Source organism: Globicephala melas, chromosome 19 (assembly GCF_963455315.2).
Source record: "Globicephala melas chromosome 19, mGloMel1.2, whole genome shotgun sequence".
NCBI classification, from domain to species: Eukaryota; Metazoa; Chordata; class Mammalia; order Artiodactyla; family Delphinidae; genus Globicephala; species Globicephala melas.
In genome coordinates, this window is record NC_083332.1 from 31,843,259 (window position 1) to 31,861,746 (window position 18,488).

The 18,488-nt window shown below is 36.2% G+C and overlaps 1 protein-coding gene across 6 annotated transcripts in view; it reads left to right on the forward strand.

The window, feature by feature from the left end:
• CHD9 (chromodomain helicase DNA binding protein 9) overlaps positions 1–18,488 on the forward strand; it is a 244,924-nt gene that overhangs the window by 191,523 nt on the left and 34,913 nt on the right. For all 6 annotated transcript variants that reach the window (XM_060289805.2, XM_070044370.1, XM_030832973.3 and 3 more), the window contains 4 exons: positions 1,516–1,712; positions 2,173–2,372; positions 6,775–6,934; positions 7,375–7,464. In XM_060289805.2, the coding sequence (XP_060145788.1) occupies positions 1,516–1,712; positions 2,173–2,372; positions 6,775–6,934; positions 7,375–7,464 (647 nt within the window). The remainder of the gene's footprint in view (positions 1–1,515; positions 1,713–2,172; positions 2,373–6,774; positions 6,935–7,374; positions 7,465–18,488) is intronic.

An 18,488-nucleotide genomic window follows, 5' to 3' on the forward strand; every position in this document is an offset into this window, starting at 1 on the left:
AGAGAAAATACAATTATGGTTGTTTTTTTTTTAAGTTGGGACCAGGGAAAGGGACAACTCTTTCTTTTTTTTAATTAAGTAATTATTTTTTTTGAAGTAGGTTGATTTACGATGTTTTAGTCTCAGGTGTACAACAAAGTGTTATAAATACATAATTTTTTTTCAGATTCTTTTAAGCTTATTACAAAATACTGAGTATAGTTCCCTGTGTTATACAGTAGGTCCTTGTCAACTCTTTCTTATATAGAAGGTGCCAATTAATAAATGTAGAAGGAATAAGAGAAATAGAAAATCTCAATCCACCCCATTGATGAATTCTAAAATTAGTGTGTAGAATATAAGGAGAAACAGAATTTTTATATATCTTCAAAGTATATCTTCCAAAATATTTATTAATTACAAAAGGAAAACTAGTAAGTTTACAGTGGAAAAACTTAATAGAGAAGGCTAATGTCACCAGTATTAAGACATATTAACATTATGTACCCCTTTAAGTTCAGTGCACTGTGGTCATACTACTGTGGGACAGCAGAACCTACATGGTCTGGTCCCTGCTTCCCCTCCTAGCGTTTACCCTCTCCTGCTCTAGGACTTGAACATAGAATACCTTTTCAGGTCCATTACTGTTTTCTTCACTTATAATGCCATCTCCTCCTTGGATGCCTAGCAAACTACTTCTCATTCTTGAAGATCTCTTTCTAGTATCACTACTTTGTAAATCTTTCTTTTATGGCACCCATCTTATAAAATATTGCATCCTGAATAGCATTTATTTGTTTACACATTAAACTGAGCCTCAAGACTGTGAATTTCTCATGAGCAGAAAGCTATCTTAGTCATAGCCCATAACATAGTACCTAACTTAGATAAATTGGTCAATAAAGATTAAAGTTTGTCAACTTACGTTGTTTTGAATGAATTAGACTTCATTGACCATAGTGAGGTTCATATACTTATTACTTTGCTTGTTGTAGATTAGTGTAAGTCTTTTGGAAAGCACTGAAACATGATTCTGGATCCATAAAATAATTATGCCCTTTGACCAATATTTCCATTTTTGGATATTTCACTTCCTTTGGACTTATCTTTAGGATAAACTTAGATTACAAAGATTTACTTTTTAGCATTATATATTTTAAAAATTTAAAACAATCTATTTGTATTAATTCAAATTGCATTATGAATTAATTAGGTAAAGAAAATTATGATGCATAAATTCAGTTTAAAATATAGTTTATAGTTGTAGAAGCACAATACAGTAACTTTCATATTAATAAAGCCATATACCAAATTTTTTTATCCTATGATTATAATATGAAATTATGACAAATGGTAATAAGGATTTTAAAGGAATAAAAAAATTTTATGTTGATTTGGTAGTTCAGTGGAATTGTTAGTAATTTGTTCTGGTTTTATAAAATTATTGTTTGTACAGTTTGAAAGGTAAAAATGTAAAATATTGTTATAAGCAAAATAATAAAAGGACCTTCAAGTAATAGCTGTTAAATTTTACAGAACAGCTTGGTTATTGACACTCCAAGAATTAGGAAGCAAACAAGACCCTTCAGTGCTACAAAAGATGAATTGGCTGAATTATCTGAAGCTGAAAGTGAAGGAGATGAAAAGCCCAAACTCCGGAGACCCTGTGAGCGTTCGAATGGCTATGGAAGAACTGAATGCTTTAGAGTAGAGAAAAATCTGCTAGTTTATGGGTAAAATATTATTTTTAATGTTTACTGTTAGTAGTCTGGTGTACAAATTTATGGGAAACATATACTATATTCTAATATGCTTTTTATCTTGTTAGAATCAATAAAATGTATTTTTTAAGTACCATGAATTTATATATTTAACATATACTTAATAGCAATTGATGAGATATCTTTAAATTTTAATATTATAAATGTATTGCTAATATCAAACTCCTTGTTCTTAGATTTGCATATTCAGTAACACAAAATGGATAATGTTTTTATCCATTATTGAATAAAATATACTAGAAATTACTATACCATGACTCTGCAGTTTATTCTATGGGGGAAAAAACTTTAGTAGGTAAATTCTATCAGTGACAAAGTGTGTTTTTTGCAGGTTTCAGGCCTTTTATCCATGAGTTATGTTTTCTCTAGGATTTCACCCAATATTAATATAAATATACCTTTTTTTAACTAGGTGGGGCCGATGGAGAGAGATTCTGTCTCATGGCCGTTTTAAAAGGCAGCTAAATGAGCACGATGTGGAAATAATTTGCAGAGCCCTCTTAGCTTATTGCCTTGTTCACTACCGAGGAGATGAGAAAATTAAAGGCTTCATATGGGATCTCATTACTCCAACCGAAGATGGGCAGACACGAGAGCTACAAAATCATCTAGGTAAGAACATTCTTTTATTTCCTTTTTAAATTTAGTTTTAGTTATGTAAGTAGCACTTAACATAGTACCCTATAAAATATTGAAGCATTTCAGATAATAGTAAAGAACCCTTAAGCTTCACTCAATTCAAGTTCCATGTTGGAAAGGACTAGTGTTATCAGTTTGGTTGGGTTTTATATACTGTTATCAAACATGTATTTGTTTACAAGTTGTTGACCCAATAGTATGTCTTAGAGGTCATCCCATCTGTATTCATGTAGATCTATTTTATTTTTTAAACTCCTGCTTAGTAGTCCATAGTATGGATATTTCTTAATTCATTTAGCATCTCCTTTGATGATGGGCATTTAGGATGTTTCCAATTTTAGATAATTGAAAAACAGGTTTTAGTGAAGATCCTTTTACGTTCCTCCTTGTGCACAGGAATAAATCTTCCACTAAAGTAAATATCAAGAAATGGAATTGTTGAGGTACAGCATATATACGTCCTTAGGACCTAAAATGTGGTCTGTGTGTTAACAGCATCAGCATCTCCCAGGAGCTTCTTAGAAATGCAGAATCTTAGACCTCAGACTTACTACATCAGAATCTACATTTTAACAAGTTCCTCAGCAATTAGTATGTATATTAAAATTTGGAACACTGTGGTATATACATTTAAAATTGTTATAACTGTTTTAATTTGCTGTCACATGTGGCTGTGTCAATTTATAGTCCCATCAGAGATATATACAAGTAGCATTTGCTCCATAACCCTACGAACATTCTTTTTTGCATAAAATAATTGAATTTTCTATAAAGATAAAAAGATTACTGTGCCCTTAAATTGGTGTTACAATTTTATTCTATTTAATCAACAAATACCTGTTAAAGTGCCTGTTCTGCGCTTCTTGTGCAAAGTACTGGGAAGATGAGAAGGAACAACACAGACAAGATCCCTGAGCTCATGAACCTGGTCAGGCAGGCAGACATAATAAGAAAGCAGATAAATTACCTAAATAATTATAGATTATGATGAGTACTGTGAAGTAAATAAACTAAGTACTGAGATTGAGAACAACAGAAAGTACCTAGTTTAGATTAGGGTGGTCACTGGAGGTCTATCTTAATAGGAGACAATGAAATTATTAATGTGAAGAGCTGATTTCTGGTAAAGATGGAAGATTCACACAAATATAATTTCACTCTTCCTTGAAACCCAACTTATATGTCAATAAAGGGAAAAAAATTCAAGGCATCAAGCTTTATAAATTGTACAGGTATAAATTTTAGTTTCTTTAACAAGTAAATAGTGGAAGGGGAGGAAAATGGGGAGGGTATCTATAAACCATTGGCTCACACCAGACATGATCTTGTGCCCCAATCTTGCTCCCACCCTGGGTTGTCACAGCTTTGAGCATGTTAATGGCATCTAGTTTGTAGAGGCCACAAGAGCACAGACTGCCCCTACAGTGAAAAACTGTGCAGCTCAAAATAGCAATAGTGCCAAGATTGAAAACCCTGCTATAACCTGAAAGATGTTTATGAGTCCTCAGCCAGTTGCAGTGTGTGGGCCTTATTTGGATCCTGATTGAAGCAAACAACCCAGGAAAAATTTGTCTATTATCTTTATTAGATAATTCTAAATTTGAATAGTAAATATTAAGTACGTGTTATTGCATTTCTTAGGGCTGATGATGGTATTGTAGTTTTTTGTTTTGTTTTTAAGGAAGCCTTATATTTTACATATGTTAAAAGATACTCAGACATTTATTAATGAAGTGGTGGTTGTCTTCGATTTATTTCAAAATAGTGTTGGAGGTTGGGGAACAAACAGGATATAGATGAAGCCAAATTGGCTATGAATTCATAATTAATGAAGTTGGATGATAGGATCTGTGATCCATCATATTATTCCATTTAGTTTTGTATATGCTTAATTCTATAATTTTAAAATAAATAAGGATAAACCCTTAAAAGTAGAGAGAATGGAAAAGGAATTTTGGAACCTAGAAGCATTAGATTAGTGATGACTAACTTAACCAACCAGAGAGAGCTGAATCTTAGGTCAACAGTAGGAAAGGGCAACAACCAACTGATTTGCTTCATAGATTATCTAAAAGTTTCAGGAGTTTGTGACATCCGTGACCTCTGAAAGTGGATATAAAGGACAGGGGCTTTGATTAAAAGTTGTTTAAAAGGGGGATCAGATCCCTAAATACCCTTTTCAACTCCATGTATCCATGGCGAAGACTGACTGAATGTTTATTCTCTGGAGAAGATAAAATAGAGAATGTCTGCATTTCATTGGTATTTGCAACATGGAGCTACTAAATGGCTGTTAAATGAATATGTATACTGGACAGTGTCATACTCAAGGAAGAAAACTAAGGAATTGTCCTTGGTGAATTGACCAGACCAAAACCTAAAGATAATGACAGGAAAAAACCAGCTGGATTACCCTTCCAAGAGTCGACAGTCACCTCCACTCATTCAGCCTGTCTATCAACTTTTCTGTCATTCTTAAATATGAGCAAATAACCAAGGGTATCAGGCATCTGAGGAACGTCTCCAACATGAGAGAGAGACTAAAAACAAACCACTAAAATGAACTTGTAGGAAACAAAGACTGTGAAAGGAGAAGACAACTTTTGAAAAAATATCATTAATATCTGCAAAGATACTTCAGATATACTATGATTTTGAAAAAAGACGAAAGTACTGTAGAAACATTCAAGACACAGACCTCTTAAAAATTACAAATTAACATGTAAAAATTAACATGCAGTTACATGAAAAAGAAAATAGGATTAAATGATGAATCTGAGGAAATTATGGTAGGGAGAAATTTTTTTTTTTTGGAGAAATTTAAAAATATAAAACATCTCCATATTTTATTAGGAAAATTTCAATATGTGTATTTTTAAATATGCACTGTTTAGTTTCCAAACCAACAAGGGTCAGGAGGACTAGAATACAGAGCATTATTAACATAGACTAAAATGCAATTTAAGATGGAAGCATTAATTGAGATTAAAAAAGGATACTACATAATAAAAAAAAACTAATCCATAAAAGAAGATATAACAAAATGAACTTGTATGCACTGAACAAAATAGTATCAAAATATAAAGGCAAAACCCACCAAAATCCTAAGGAGAAATGGGACAAACCTACATAGTGCTTCTATTTACCATTGTGATGAAACTCCTAGCTGGTAGAATATGGCAGGGAAAAGATAGACAAGAATTGAAAGGAAGAAGCACAACTGTATTATTTGTAATCGTGAAAACTTGTAAGTGAAACAACTCCAGCATAGTTGAAGAATAATATGCAGGTGATATAGTCATAGAATAGATTTTTACACAGCAGTTAAAATGGATGAATTAGAGCCTCCATGAATCAGCAAGTATTTATAAATCTCAGAAAAAAATTAAATATAATAAATAAGTTACAGAATTGCATGTATAATGTAATGAAAGCTTAAATACTGAATATTTCTCCAACACACAAGTATAAACGTGTATGAAATGAAAATCAAATTCAGGGTAGTGACTATGTCTGGGAAGGAAAGAGTGAATTGGACTTTATGTATTATTTCCTTTAATAAGAAACTGACCAGGGCTTCCCTGGTGGCGCAATGGTTGAGAATCTGCCTGCCGATGCAGGGGACACGGGTTCGAGCCCTGGTCTGGGAAGATCCCACATGCCGTGGAGCAACTGGGCCCATGAGCCACAACTACTGAGCCTGCGCGTCTGGAGCCTGTGCTCCGCAACAAGAGAGGCCACGACAGTGAGAGGCCCGTGCACCGTGGTGAAGAGTGGCCCGCGCACCGTGAAGAAGAGTGGCCCCTGCTTGCCACAACTAGAGAAAGCCCTCGCACAGAAACGAAGACCCACCACAGCCAAAAATAAATAAATAAATAAATAAATGTTTTAAAAAAACTGACCAAATATGGAATATGTTAAGATTAAGAGTGAAATAAAATGAATTTAGCTCTCTTAAACAGGAACCCCACAAAACCTAATCCATGTTATTAGTAACAATCAGTTTTGAAAATCAAGAGGCCACAACTTGTATTTTTGTAACAAGCAAAAGCAAAAAGTAAAGCAGAGGGAAAGGTTTGGTCTTTCAGTTTTTACATTTGGAAAAAAAACGTTTTGCAACATAGAGGTAATCAGAATGATTAATTGGGGATATGAAATTTGGTGGTTGGCAGAAATTGTGTTAATATGTGTGTGGTATCGTGGACTTATCTTGTGATTGAGTTTATATTTTTACCATTAATTTTTCAAAGATCTCTGTATAGCCTACACAGACCTCTGAAAGTCTCCAGAAATTTCTTCCATTGAAAAAATGTTTTAAATTGACCGTCTTTATACAAATTATCCCTGATTTCATTTGTCCTTCTCATTTTAACAGGTCTGTCAGCCCCTGTACCCAGAGGTCGAAAAGGGAAGAAAGTAAAGACTCAGACAAGCTCATTTGATATACAAAAAGCAGAATGGCTTCGAAAATACAATCCTGAGCAGCTACTTCAAGATGAAGGCTACAAAAAACATATAAAACACCACTGTAATAAGTAGGTAGTAGGGTATTTTTAACACAACCCATTGCAAGTTTACTTCTGAATTTATTAACAATCTTAAAGCATGCTGATTCTGAGTACAGAGACAGTGTGGTCTAGGACCAATCCTAATCTTATTCTTACCAGGGTATCCTTCAGCAAATCATGGTACCTCTTGTGTCACTTTTCATCAGCAGAGAGAGAAAAAAACTGGCCTCCAAGTGATCTCATTATATCTTACTTGGATATTAAATAATGATGATTGTAAAGATTTTGAAGAAACCTATTTTATATATATGATAGTAATGAGGTTTATTTAATCAGAAGTAATTATTATTATTTCATTATAAAAATTTTGTATACAAATTCTTTTCTAATTTTAACCCCATGGATGAATTTTCTTTAATGATTAATGTCTTTGTGTCTTTTGATTTTTTTTTCCCCCTCATTTTTAGAGTTTTGCTTCGTGTAAGAATGCTGTATTATCTAAAGCAAGAAGTCATTGGAAATGAGTGCCAGAAAGTGTTTGATGGAGTTGATGCAAGGTAAATTAAATAGCATGTTTATTCTTCAGCAACGTAATGAGGCAAAAGTTAAATGACCAGAAAATTGTATATTAAGTGAATGCTTGTTCAGTGAAATTCACAGGAAGAAAAATCTACCAAACTTAGAGTGACCCTTGCCATTTTGTTGCCTTTCGTCTGTTAATCTCATCGTTGGCTCTGTCGCTGAAAGTTATCATAAGAATAATAACATTAGCATTAGTAATAGCTTCCTGCTACCAAATCTAAAACTTAACCTTCCACCCTCTTACTGCAGTGACTTTTACATCCTCATATGATCCATCCAGCACCTTAGTCTCTCAGTTCCTTGACCTTTATCTACAATCGTCTTCTTTCCTCTCCACCACAGCCACACACGCACACAATCATATACTTAATCTTACTATCACCAGTAACAGCATTACCTCTTCAATCTGCATTTCAGCTGTCACTTATTTCCTTCAGACTCACTTAACTTGGGTACTTTTCACTCTCATTCTCTAATTTCATCACGATGTCCCCCATCTTATCCATCTCCACCTTCATGCCCCTCTCTCCTCATTATAAACCTGCATTCTGTAGTCCAGCAGTGTACTCACTAACTGAGATTCTTTGCCTGATTTCCCCTCTGTTCTACCTTCGTGGCACAACCCCAACTCATGTTAAACCAAAAAATCGTTTTACCCCTTGCCTATACCTAAGCAGTTGAACATGGCTGGAGAAAATCACACAAACCCTGCCGAATGACTAACTTCAAATTGATGAGCATTGATCTCAAGCAAAATTAAACACAAGTAAGCTGTTTAACCACCATGACTAGGAAGTTCACTTACCTACTCTTCAAGAGGACCATTCCACACCTCTCTCCTCAAGCCATCTTCCTGTCCCACCAGCATCACCCTCCAGTAATGACTTTGCTATATATTTCACAGAGAAAACAGAAACAATCAGACAAGAGCTACCTTCAGTTCTACTTGTCGTATGTGTCCCCCTATTTATTCCTTCCCTTGGGATGAAGTAGAAATCCTCCTCCTCCTAAGAGCAACCCTTATGCTTGGAACTTGTTTCTTACCTTTTAAGGACTTTACGCCTGTAATCACCTTCTGAATCATTCTCTTGGCGTATACACATTCCTTAATATCATGTATCATACATACATCGTACTACTCCATTTCTCCACTCCCCTTCATGAAAATAAAGAGTTGTCTGTGTTGACAGTCTCTACTTCTTTACCTTGCATCTTCTCTTAAATCTATTCCAATTAATCTTTCATCTCCACTCTCCCGCTGAAATGATTTTTAATCAGGCCACTAATAACCTACCATGAGATCACTCTCTCAACTTATTCTACTTCTCCCTTCTTGAAGTGATGTCTTCAGTACACATCCTTGCTGCTACCACCTGGTTGTCCTTTTTTCCATATTGGTCTTTCCTTTGCATTTTCCTTTGCTAGCTCTTATTCCTCTAATAGATCTCTAGATGTTGGATTGACCAAGACGTGTGTCCTCAGCTTTCTTTTTTATCTGTACTTTCCCTTTCAGTAAACTCATGCAACCTCATCATATTAAATATGATCTTTACACAGGTGACAGTCAGATTTACATATTCATCCCAGACGTTTCCCCTCAGCTCTAAGCTGAGTTAGCTGCTTCTAAACATTTCCACTTGAAAAATCTAATTAACAGCTCAAACTTCCCGTGTATCTCCCAAATCTGTCTCCTATTCCTTCCTCCCCACCTTCGCACATACAAGCCTTCTCCATCCTACTAAATGTACCACCCAGTTGCTCTGGTATCATTCTTGATTCTTCTCTTCCCCTCAAACCCTACAGGAAGACTTGTTAGCTTGACAAAGTATATGCCAAACCTGAGCACTTTTCACTCTCCTCTGCTAACTCTCTGGTCCAAGCCACCATTATCTCGTGTTTAGACTTTTTCAGTGGCCTCCTAAGTGAGTCTCTTTGCCTCTTCTTTTTCAAGAGTTGTTGGGTATTTTTTTGGCTGCACTACGCAGCATACAAGATCTTAGTTCCCGGACAAGGGATCAAACCCAGGCCCCCTGCAGTGGAGGAACAGAGTCCTAACCACTACTGGACCACCAGGGATTTCCCATCTTTGCCTCTTATTTTGCCTCTCTACAGTCGGACCTTCAGACAGCAGCCAGAGTGATCTTTCTAAAGCAAAAATCAGGCCAAGGCACTTCTTAAAAGCTTCCAGTTGCTTCTCATTTCTCTTAGAATAAAGCCCAATCCTACAGTGCCCTACATAACTCTGGGATCTCTTCCTCCATTCTGTCCCTCATCCACGATGTTCCTCCAACATGTCAGGCTCATTCTGTGCTGTTCCCCCTACTACAAATATTCTTTCCCTTAATCTTCCACAGAACTGCCCCTTCATATCATGCAGGTCTCAGCTTAAGTTTCACCTCTTCAGATAGGCCTTCCCTGCCCACGCTAGCTAAAGCAGCCCACCAGTCACCCACTATTACTTAACCTTATTTTATCTCATTCATGTTGCCTACTAGTATTAAAAATTATATTTATTTTTTAAATTGTATTTCCCCTATCATTACAATTTAAGCTGGTTGAAGGTGAAGTATGCTATCTGTCTTATTGATCATTGTGTTCCCAGCCCCTAGAATCTGGGAAATAGTAACACCCAGTAAATACTTGTTGACTAATTGGCTCCTCTTTTTCCTTGGTCTGACTGCATTCAATCCCCTTGTGATTTCCCAGGAACTGTACTGTGATCTATGAATTATCCTCTTTCATTATTCTTACCCTCTCTGGCTTCTCATTTGGATTTTAAGATATTTACATCTCTCTCAACACACATACACATGCACACACACACACACACAGACACACACACCACTTTTGCACCCAGTTCTCCTCAGACTACCATATTATTACTCTCCTTGGTTTCACAGCCAAACTTTTTTTAAAGAAGTATCTGTATGTGCTGTCCTCTTTTTCTTTTCTCGCATTCACTGTACATTCCACTACAATTCAGCTTCTACCCCCGCACTCCATCACCTACTTTAAGAAGTTCTTCACCCACATTCTCACTGCTAAATTTGATGGATATATCATAGTGTTTATCTTATTTACCTTTATTGATCACTTCCATATTATTAGAATGTGTCTGTGATGCCATTCTCCTGTAGACTTTCTTTTTAGCTTTCTGCTTGCCACTTTTCATTTTCAGTCTTCTCTTCCACCTGTCCCTTAAATGTGTTCACATAGGCCCTCTCATCACTTACTCTTGGGTTTTCACATCTTTTCTGCAGCATCAATTTATATTTCCATACTGATGACTTCCGAACCTAATTCTAGCCCACATCTCTTTTCTGAACTTTAGATCTGCATTTATCAAATATGCCATGGTTACTAATGCCTCCAGGCCTTTGCATTCTTGCAGGAACATTCTCTTTCCCATTTTCTTTCATTTTCCCTCTCTTACTGCTCAGCCAGCATCAACTCAGCCTCCCTGTCCTCTCATGTCTGGGTAAAGCACATACCCAGAGTGCCCTGTCACAGCACTCATCACAGGCATTGAAGAGGTTTTGCAGATACCTCTTCAAAAGGGCAAGGATATGTCTGTCTTACTATTGCCATTGTTGGCACATTGTGAATACTGTGAATATTTAAATCAAAATGAATATTTAAATCAAAATAGATTTAAAAATCTATTTTGAATGGATGATCTAGCCTGGGGAAGTTAGAGGCTTTATGCAAGAGATAGCACATGAACTGAATCTCTCAAAGCAGAAATCAACAATAGGAGTACATGCACCTTATTGTATTCCTTTCCCTAGCAGTTAAGGAACACTTAACACTTAACATGCATATGGCACATTTAAACCGTGAGGTAGCTCTTTGGTGGGACTAACGGCAGACTCTGGGAGAGCTCACACCAATGAGTACTTCCCAGAACTTCTGCTGCCAGTGTCTTTGTCCCCATGATGAGCCACAGCCAGCCCCCACCTCTGCAGGAGACCATCTAACACTAGCAGGAAGATGAATCGCTCCCCCAGCTTGTGCCTGTAATTACAGTTATAGCAATATTAGTTCACAGTTATCAAGTGCTTTCTGTGTGCCAAGTACTCATGTAAGAGCCATGTGGCTGACAGGGTCTTGGTGCTCCAGCCGGCTGTCAGGGTGTTGGTGCTCCGGCTGGGTGTCAGGCCTAAGACTTGTATGTGGGAGAGCCGAGTTCACGACATTGGTCCACCAGACACCTCCCGGCCCCATATAATATCGAACGGCGAAAGCTCTCCCAGAGATTTACATCTCAACGCTAACACCCAGCTCCACTCAACGACCAGCAAGGTAAAGTGCTGCACAGCGCATGCCAAACAACTAGCAAGACAGGAAAACAACTCCAGCCATTAGCAGAGAGGCTGCCTAAAATCATAATAAGTTCACAGACACCCCAAAACACACCACCAGGCATGGTCCTGCCCACCAGAAAGACAAGATCCACCCTCAGCCACCAGAACACAAGCACCAGTCCCCTCCACCGGGAAGCCTACACAATCCACTGAACCAACCTTACCCACTGGGGGCAGACACCAAAAACAACGGGAACTACGAACCTGCAGCCTGTGAAAAGGAGACCCCAAATGCAGTAAGTTAAGCAACATGACAAGACAGAGAAATAAACAGCAGATGATGGAGCAAAGTAAAAACCCACCAGACCAAATAAATGAGGAGGAAATAGGCAGTCTACCTGGAAAAGAATTCAGAGTAATGATAGTAAAGATGATCCAAAGTCTTAGAAATAGAATGGAGAAAATACAAGAAACGTTTAACAAGGACCTAAGGAGCAAACAAACAATGATGAACGACACAATAAATGAAATTTAAAATTCTCTAGAAGGAATCAGTAGCAGAAAAAATGAGACAAAAGAATGGATAAGTGACCTGGAAGATAAAATACTGGAAATAACTACCACAGAGCAGAATAAAGAATAAAGAATGAAAAGAATTGAGGACAGTCTCAGAGACCTCTGGGACCACATTAAATGTTCCAGCCTTCGAACTATAGGAGTCCCAGAAGAAGAAGAGAAAAAGAAAGGGACTGAGAAAATATTTGAAGAGATTATACTTGAAAGCTTCCCTAATATGGGAAAGGATATAGTCAAACAGGTCCAGGAAGCACAGAGTCCCATACAGGATAAATCCAAGGAGAAATCCACCAAGACACATATTAATCAAACTATCAAAAACTAAATACAAAGAAAATATATTAAAAACAGCAAGTGAAAAGCAACAATAACATACAAGGGAATCCCCATAAGATTAACAGCTGATCTTTCAGCAGAAACTCTGCAAGCCAGAAGGGAGTGGCAGGACATATTTAAAGTGATGAAAGGGAAAAACCTACAACCAAAATTACTCTACCCAGCAAGGATCTCATTCAGATTTGACAGAAATTAAAAGCTTTACAGACAAGCAAAAGGTAAGAGAATTCAGCACCATGAAACGAGCTTTACAACAAATGCTAAAGGAACTTCTCTAGGCAGGAAACATAAGAGAAGGAAAAGACCTACAATAACGAACCCAAACAATTAAGAAAATGGTAATAGGATCATATATATCGATAATTTCCTTAAATGTAAATGGATTAAATGTTCCAACCAAAAGACATAGACTGGCTGAATGAATACAAACACAAGACCTGTATATATGCTATCTACAGGAGACCCACTTCAGACCTAGGGACACATACAGACTGAAAGTGAGGGGATGGAAAAAGATATTCCATGCAAATGGAAATCAGAAGAAAGCTGGAGTAGCAATTCTCATATCAGACAAAGTAGACTTTAAAATAAAGACTATTACAAGAGACAAACAAGGACACTACATAATGATCAAGGGATCGATCCAAGAAAAAGATATAACAGTTGTAAATATTTATACACCCAACATAGAAGCACCTCAATACACAAGGCAAATGCTAACCGCCATAAAAGGGGAAATCGACAGTAACACATTCGTAGTAGGGGACTTTAACAGCCCACTTTTACCAATGGACAGATCATCCAAAATGAAAATAAATAAGGAAACATAAGCTTTAAATGACACATCAGACAAGATGGACTTAATTGATATTTATAGGACCTTCCATGCAAAAACAACAGAATACACTTTCTTCTCAAGTGCTCATGGAACTTTCTCCAGGATAGACCATATCTTGGGTCACAAATCAAGCCTTGGTAAATTTAAGAAAATTGATATCATATCAAGTGTCTTTTCCAACCACAACTCTGTAAGACTTGATTACAGAAAAAAAATCTGTAAAAAATACAAACACATGGAGGCTAAACTATATGCTACTAAATAACCAGGAGATCATTGAAGAAATCAAAGAGGAAATCAAAAAATACCTAGAAACAAATGACAATGAAACATGATGACCCAAAACCTATGGGATGCAGCAAAAGCAGTTCTCAGAGGGAAATTTATAGAAATACAGTCCTATGTCAAGAAACAAGAAACATCTCAAATGAACAACCAAACCTTACACCTAAAGCAATTAGAGAAAGAAGAACCAAAAAACCCCCAAAGTTTGCAGAAGGAAAGAAATCATAAAGATCAGATCAGAAATAAATGGAAAAGAAGTGATGGAAACAATAGCAAAGATTAATAAAAGTAAAAGCTGTTTCTTTGTGAAGATAAACAAAATTGATAAACCATTAGATTCATCAAGAAAAAAAGGGAGAAGACTCAAATCAATAGAACTAGAAGTGAAAACGGAGACGTAACAACTGACACTGCAGAAATATAAAGGATCATGAGAGATTGCTACAAGCAACTATATGCCAATAAAATGGATAACCTGGAAGAAATGGACAAATTCTTAGAAAAGCACAACCTTCTGGGACTGAACCAGGAAGAAATAGAAAATATAAACAGACCGGTCACAAACACTGAAAATGAAACTGTGATTAAAAATCTTCCAACAAACAAAAGCCCAGGACCAGATGGCTTCACAGGAGAATTCTATCAAACATTTAGAGAAGAGCTAACACCTATCCTTCTTAAACTCTTCAAAAATATATTAGAGGGAGGAACACTCCCAAACTCATTCTACGAGGCCACCATCACCCTGATACCACAGGGTGGTATCACAAAGAAAGAAAGATGTCACAAAGAAAGTAAACTACAGGCCAATATCACTGATGAACATAGATGCCAAAATTTCAAAACAATACTAGCAGACAGAATCCAGCAGCACATTAATAGGATCATACACCCTGATCAAGTGGGGTTTATCTGAGGAATGCAAGGATTCTTCAATATACGCAAATCAATGTGATAAACCATTTTGAATATTGAAGGAGAAAAACCATATGATCATCTCAATAGATTCAGAAAAAGCTTTCAACAAAATTCAACACCCATTTATGATAAAAAGCCTCCAGAAAGTAAGCATAGAGGGAACTTAACCTCAACATAATAAAGGCCATATGTGACAAACCCACAACCAACATCGTTCTGAATGGGGAAAAACTGAAACCATTTCCACCAAGATTAGGAACAAGACAAGGTTGCCCACTCTCACCACTATTATTTAACATAGTTTTGGAAGTTTTAGCCACAGCAATCAGAGAAGAAAAAGAAATAAGAGGAATCCAAATTGGAAAAGAAGTAAAACTGTCACTTTGCAGATGATATGAAACTATACATAGAGAATCCTAAAGATGCTACCAGAAAACTACTAGAGCTAATCAATGAATTTGGTAAAGTAGTAGGATACAAAATTAATTCACAGAAATCTCTTGCATTCCTACACACTAATGATGAAAACTCTGAAAGAGAAATTAAGGAAACACTCCCATTTACCATTGCAACAAAAAGAAAATACCTAGGAATAAACCTACCTAAGGAGACAAAAGACGTGTATGCGGACAACTATAAGACACCAATGAAAGAAATTAAAGATGATACATACAGATGAAGAGATATACCAAGTTCTTGGATTGGAAGAATCAACATCATGAAAATTACTATACAAAGCAATCTACAGATTCAGTGCAATCCCTATCAAACTACCACTGGCATTTTTCACAGAACTAGAACAAAAAATTTCACAATTTGTATGGAAACACAAAAGACCTGAATAGCCAAAGCAATCTTGAGAACGAAAAACGGAGCTGGAGGAATCACGCTCCCTGACTTCAGACTATACTACAAAGCTACAGTAATCAAAACAGTATGGCGCTGGCACAAAAACAGAAATACAGATCAATGGAACAGGAGAGAAAGCCCAGAGATAAACCCACGCACATATGGTCACCTTATCTTTGACAAAGGAGGCAAGAATATACAATGAAGAGAAGATAGCCTCTTCAATAAATGGTAGTGGGAAAACTGGACAGCTACATGTAAAAGAATGAAATTAGAATACTCCCTAACACCATACACAAAAGTAAGCTCAAAATGGATTAAAGACCTAAATGTAAGGCCAGACACTATCAATCTCTTAGAGGAAAACATAGGCAGAGCACTCTATGACGTAAATCACAGCAAGATCCTTTTTGACCCACGTCCCAGAGAAAGGGAAATAAAAGCAAAAATAAACAAATGGGACCTAGTGAAACTTAAAAGCTTTTGCACAGGAAAGGAAACCATAAACAAGATGAAAAGAAAACCCTCAGAATGGGAGAAAATATTTGCAAACAAAGCAACTGACAAAGGATTAATCTCCAAAATATACAAGCATTTCATGCATCTCAACATCAAAAAAACAAACAATCCAATCCAAAAATGAGCAGAAGACCTAAGTAGACATTTCTCTAAAGAAGATATACAGATTGCCAACAAACAGATGAAAGGATGCTCAACATCATTAATCATTAGAGAAATGCAAATCAAAACTACAATGAGGTATCACCTCCCACCAGTCTGAATGGCCATCATCAAAAAATCTACAAACAATAAATGCTGGAGAGGGTGTGGAGAAAAGGGAACTTTCTTGCACTGTTGGTGGGAATGTAAATTGATACAGCCACTATGGAGAACAGTATGGCGGTTCTTTAAAAAACTACAATAGAACTACTATACAACTCAGCAATCCCACTCCTGGGCGTATACCCAGAGAAAACTGTAATTCAAAAAGAGTCATGTACCACAATGTTCATTACAGCTCTATTTACAATAGCCAGGACATGGAAGCACCCTAAGTGTCCATCGACAGATGAATTGAGAAAGATGTGGCACGTATATACAATGGAATATTACTCAGCCATAAAAAGAAACGAAATTGAGTTATTTGTAGTGAGATGGATGGACCCAGAGTCTGTCATACAGAGTTAAGTAAGTCGAAAGAGAAAATCAAATACTGTACGCTAACACATATATATGGAATCCAAAAAAAAAAAAAAAAAAAACAATGGTTCTGAAGAACCTAGGGGCAGGACAGGAATAAAGACACAGATGATGTAGAGAATGGACTTGAGAACACGGGGAGGGGGAAGGGTAAGCTGAGAGGAAGTGAGAGAGTGGCATAGACATATATACACTACCAAATGTAAAATAGATAGCTAGTGGGAAGCAGCCACATAGCACAGGGAGATCAGCTCGGTGCTTTGTGTCAAACTAGAGTGGTGGGATAATGGAGGGTGGGAGGGAGACGCAAGACGGAGGGATATGTGTATATGTATAGCTGATTCACTTTGTTATACAGGAGAAACTAACACAGCATTGTAAAGCAATGATACTCCAATAAAGATGTTAAAATAAATAAATATATATATTTTAAAACCCATGAGGTATATATTTAGTGCCTTTTACTCTCTAAAAACAGGAAAAACCTTCCACCTCAGATTACAGTCACAATATTTTGAGCTTTAGAGTGCTACCTGATGATTGGTAAGAGGAAGTACAGTATCTGACCCACTTTTATTTTTCCCTGTTTGGCATCCTGTCTCTGGTGTTCTTTCCTCTTTCTTTTGTCATTCTGTGCTTCTGCTTTGTTTAATCCTGACCAGGAATGCAATAAAAAATAAATATCTTCTTTAACTGTATTTTTCCTCATCTATTTTTCAGCTTTTGCCATATCACCGGAAAATCTCTCTTCCTCTTTCTCTGTTTCTGCACTAAGCTAAGAAATATTGTGATTGTGACACTTCTGTTTTTAAGCAAAATAAAGTATAATGAGGTGTGCGTTTAGAGTATTGAAAATTTTCTTTTTGTCTCCTGGCAAAGCACTTAGGAAAAATAAAAAGTAATTTTTTAATCCATTTTTTATGTTTTATTTACTTATAAAACTTAAAACTTTTTAATTGTCAATATCTTTTATTTCAACTATATTAGTGGTTAACTGTTGGGTTCTTGTGGACTAGCCCAGGAACATATTGACCATTTATCAGTTTATATCTGTATGAAAATTTATTTGCATTCCCAAAGACAACCAACTTACAGATGAACTTTTGCCACACAACTTAGTTATAAGAAACGCTCCATTTCTTCATACCTATAGTCCTTTCTTAATTAATTTATAAAATTAATGGTGCCACGATGAAGAGATGAAATTCTACTTAATATAATTTGTGTTAAGTTTTTTATTATATCTCTGATTCTTTAGAAATTGATAATACATTAATGTCATAGGGAAAATCTCAAGTAGAATATTTGATTCCCTGAGGTAATTTACCCTATCCAATCTCTTTGACTGTTGAATACAATATAAGAATGACGTGTATTTATATCAAAATTAATGATACTTATTTGCTAATCCTTGTCAAACATTATTAACTCTTTGCTAGGCTTCCTTTACTGGTAAGCAGTGCTTAATTTTTCAGTGTGACTTTCCTAGCAATAGTGGTCTAAAAGAGACATAACTTGTTTTACAGCCTAGAGCCATTCATTTGCTTTTTTAGGGCCTCAGTCTCCTCATATACAAAGTGAAATTTTTGACCCAGATGATTTTTGCCAAGTTGTTTGCTGACATAAGACTCTGCTTTCTGATAGAACCTTTTGTCTATATCTGAAGGAAATTAGTGGAAAGAATATGATTCCT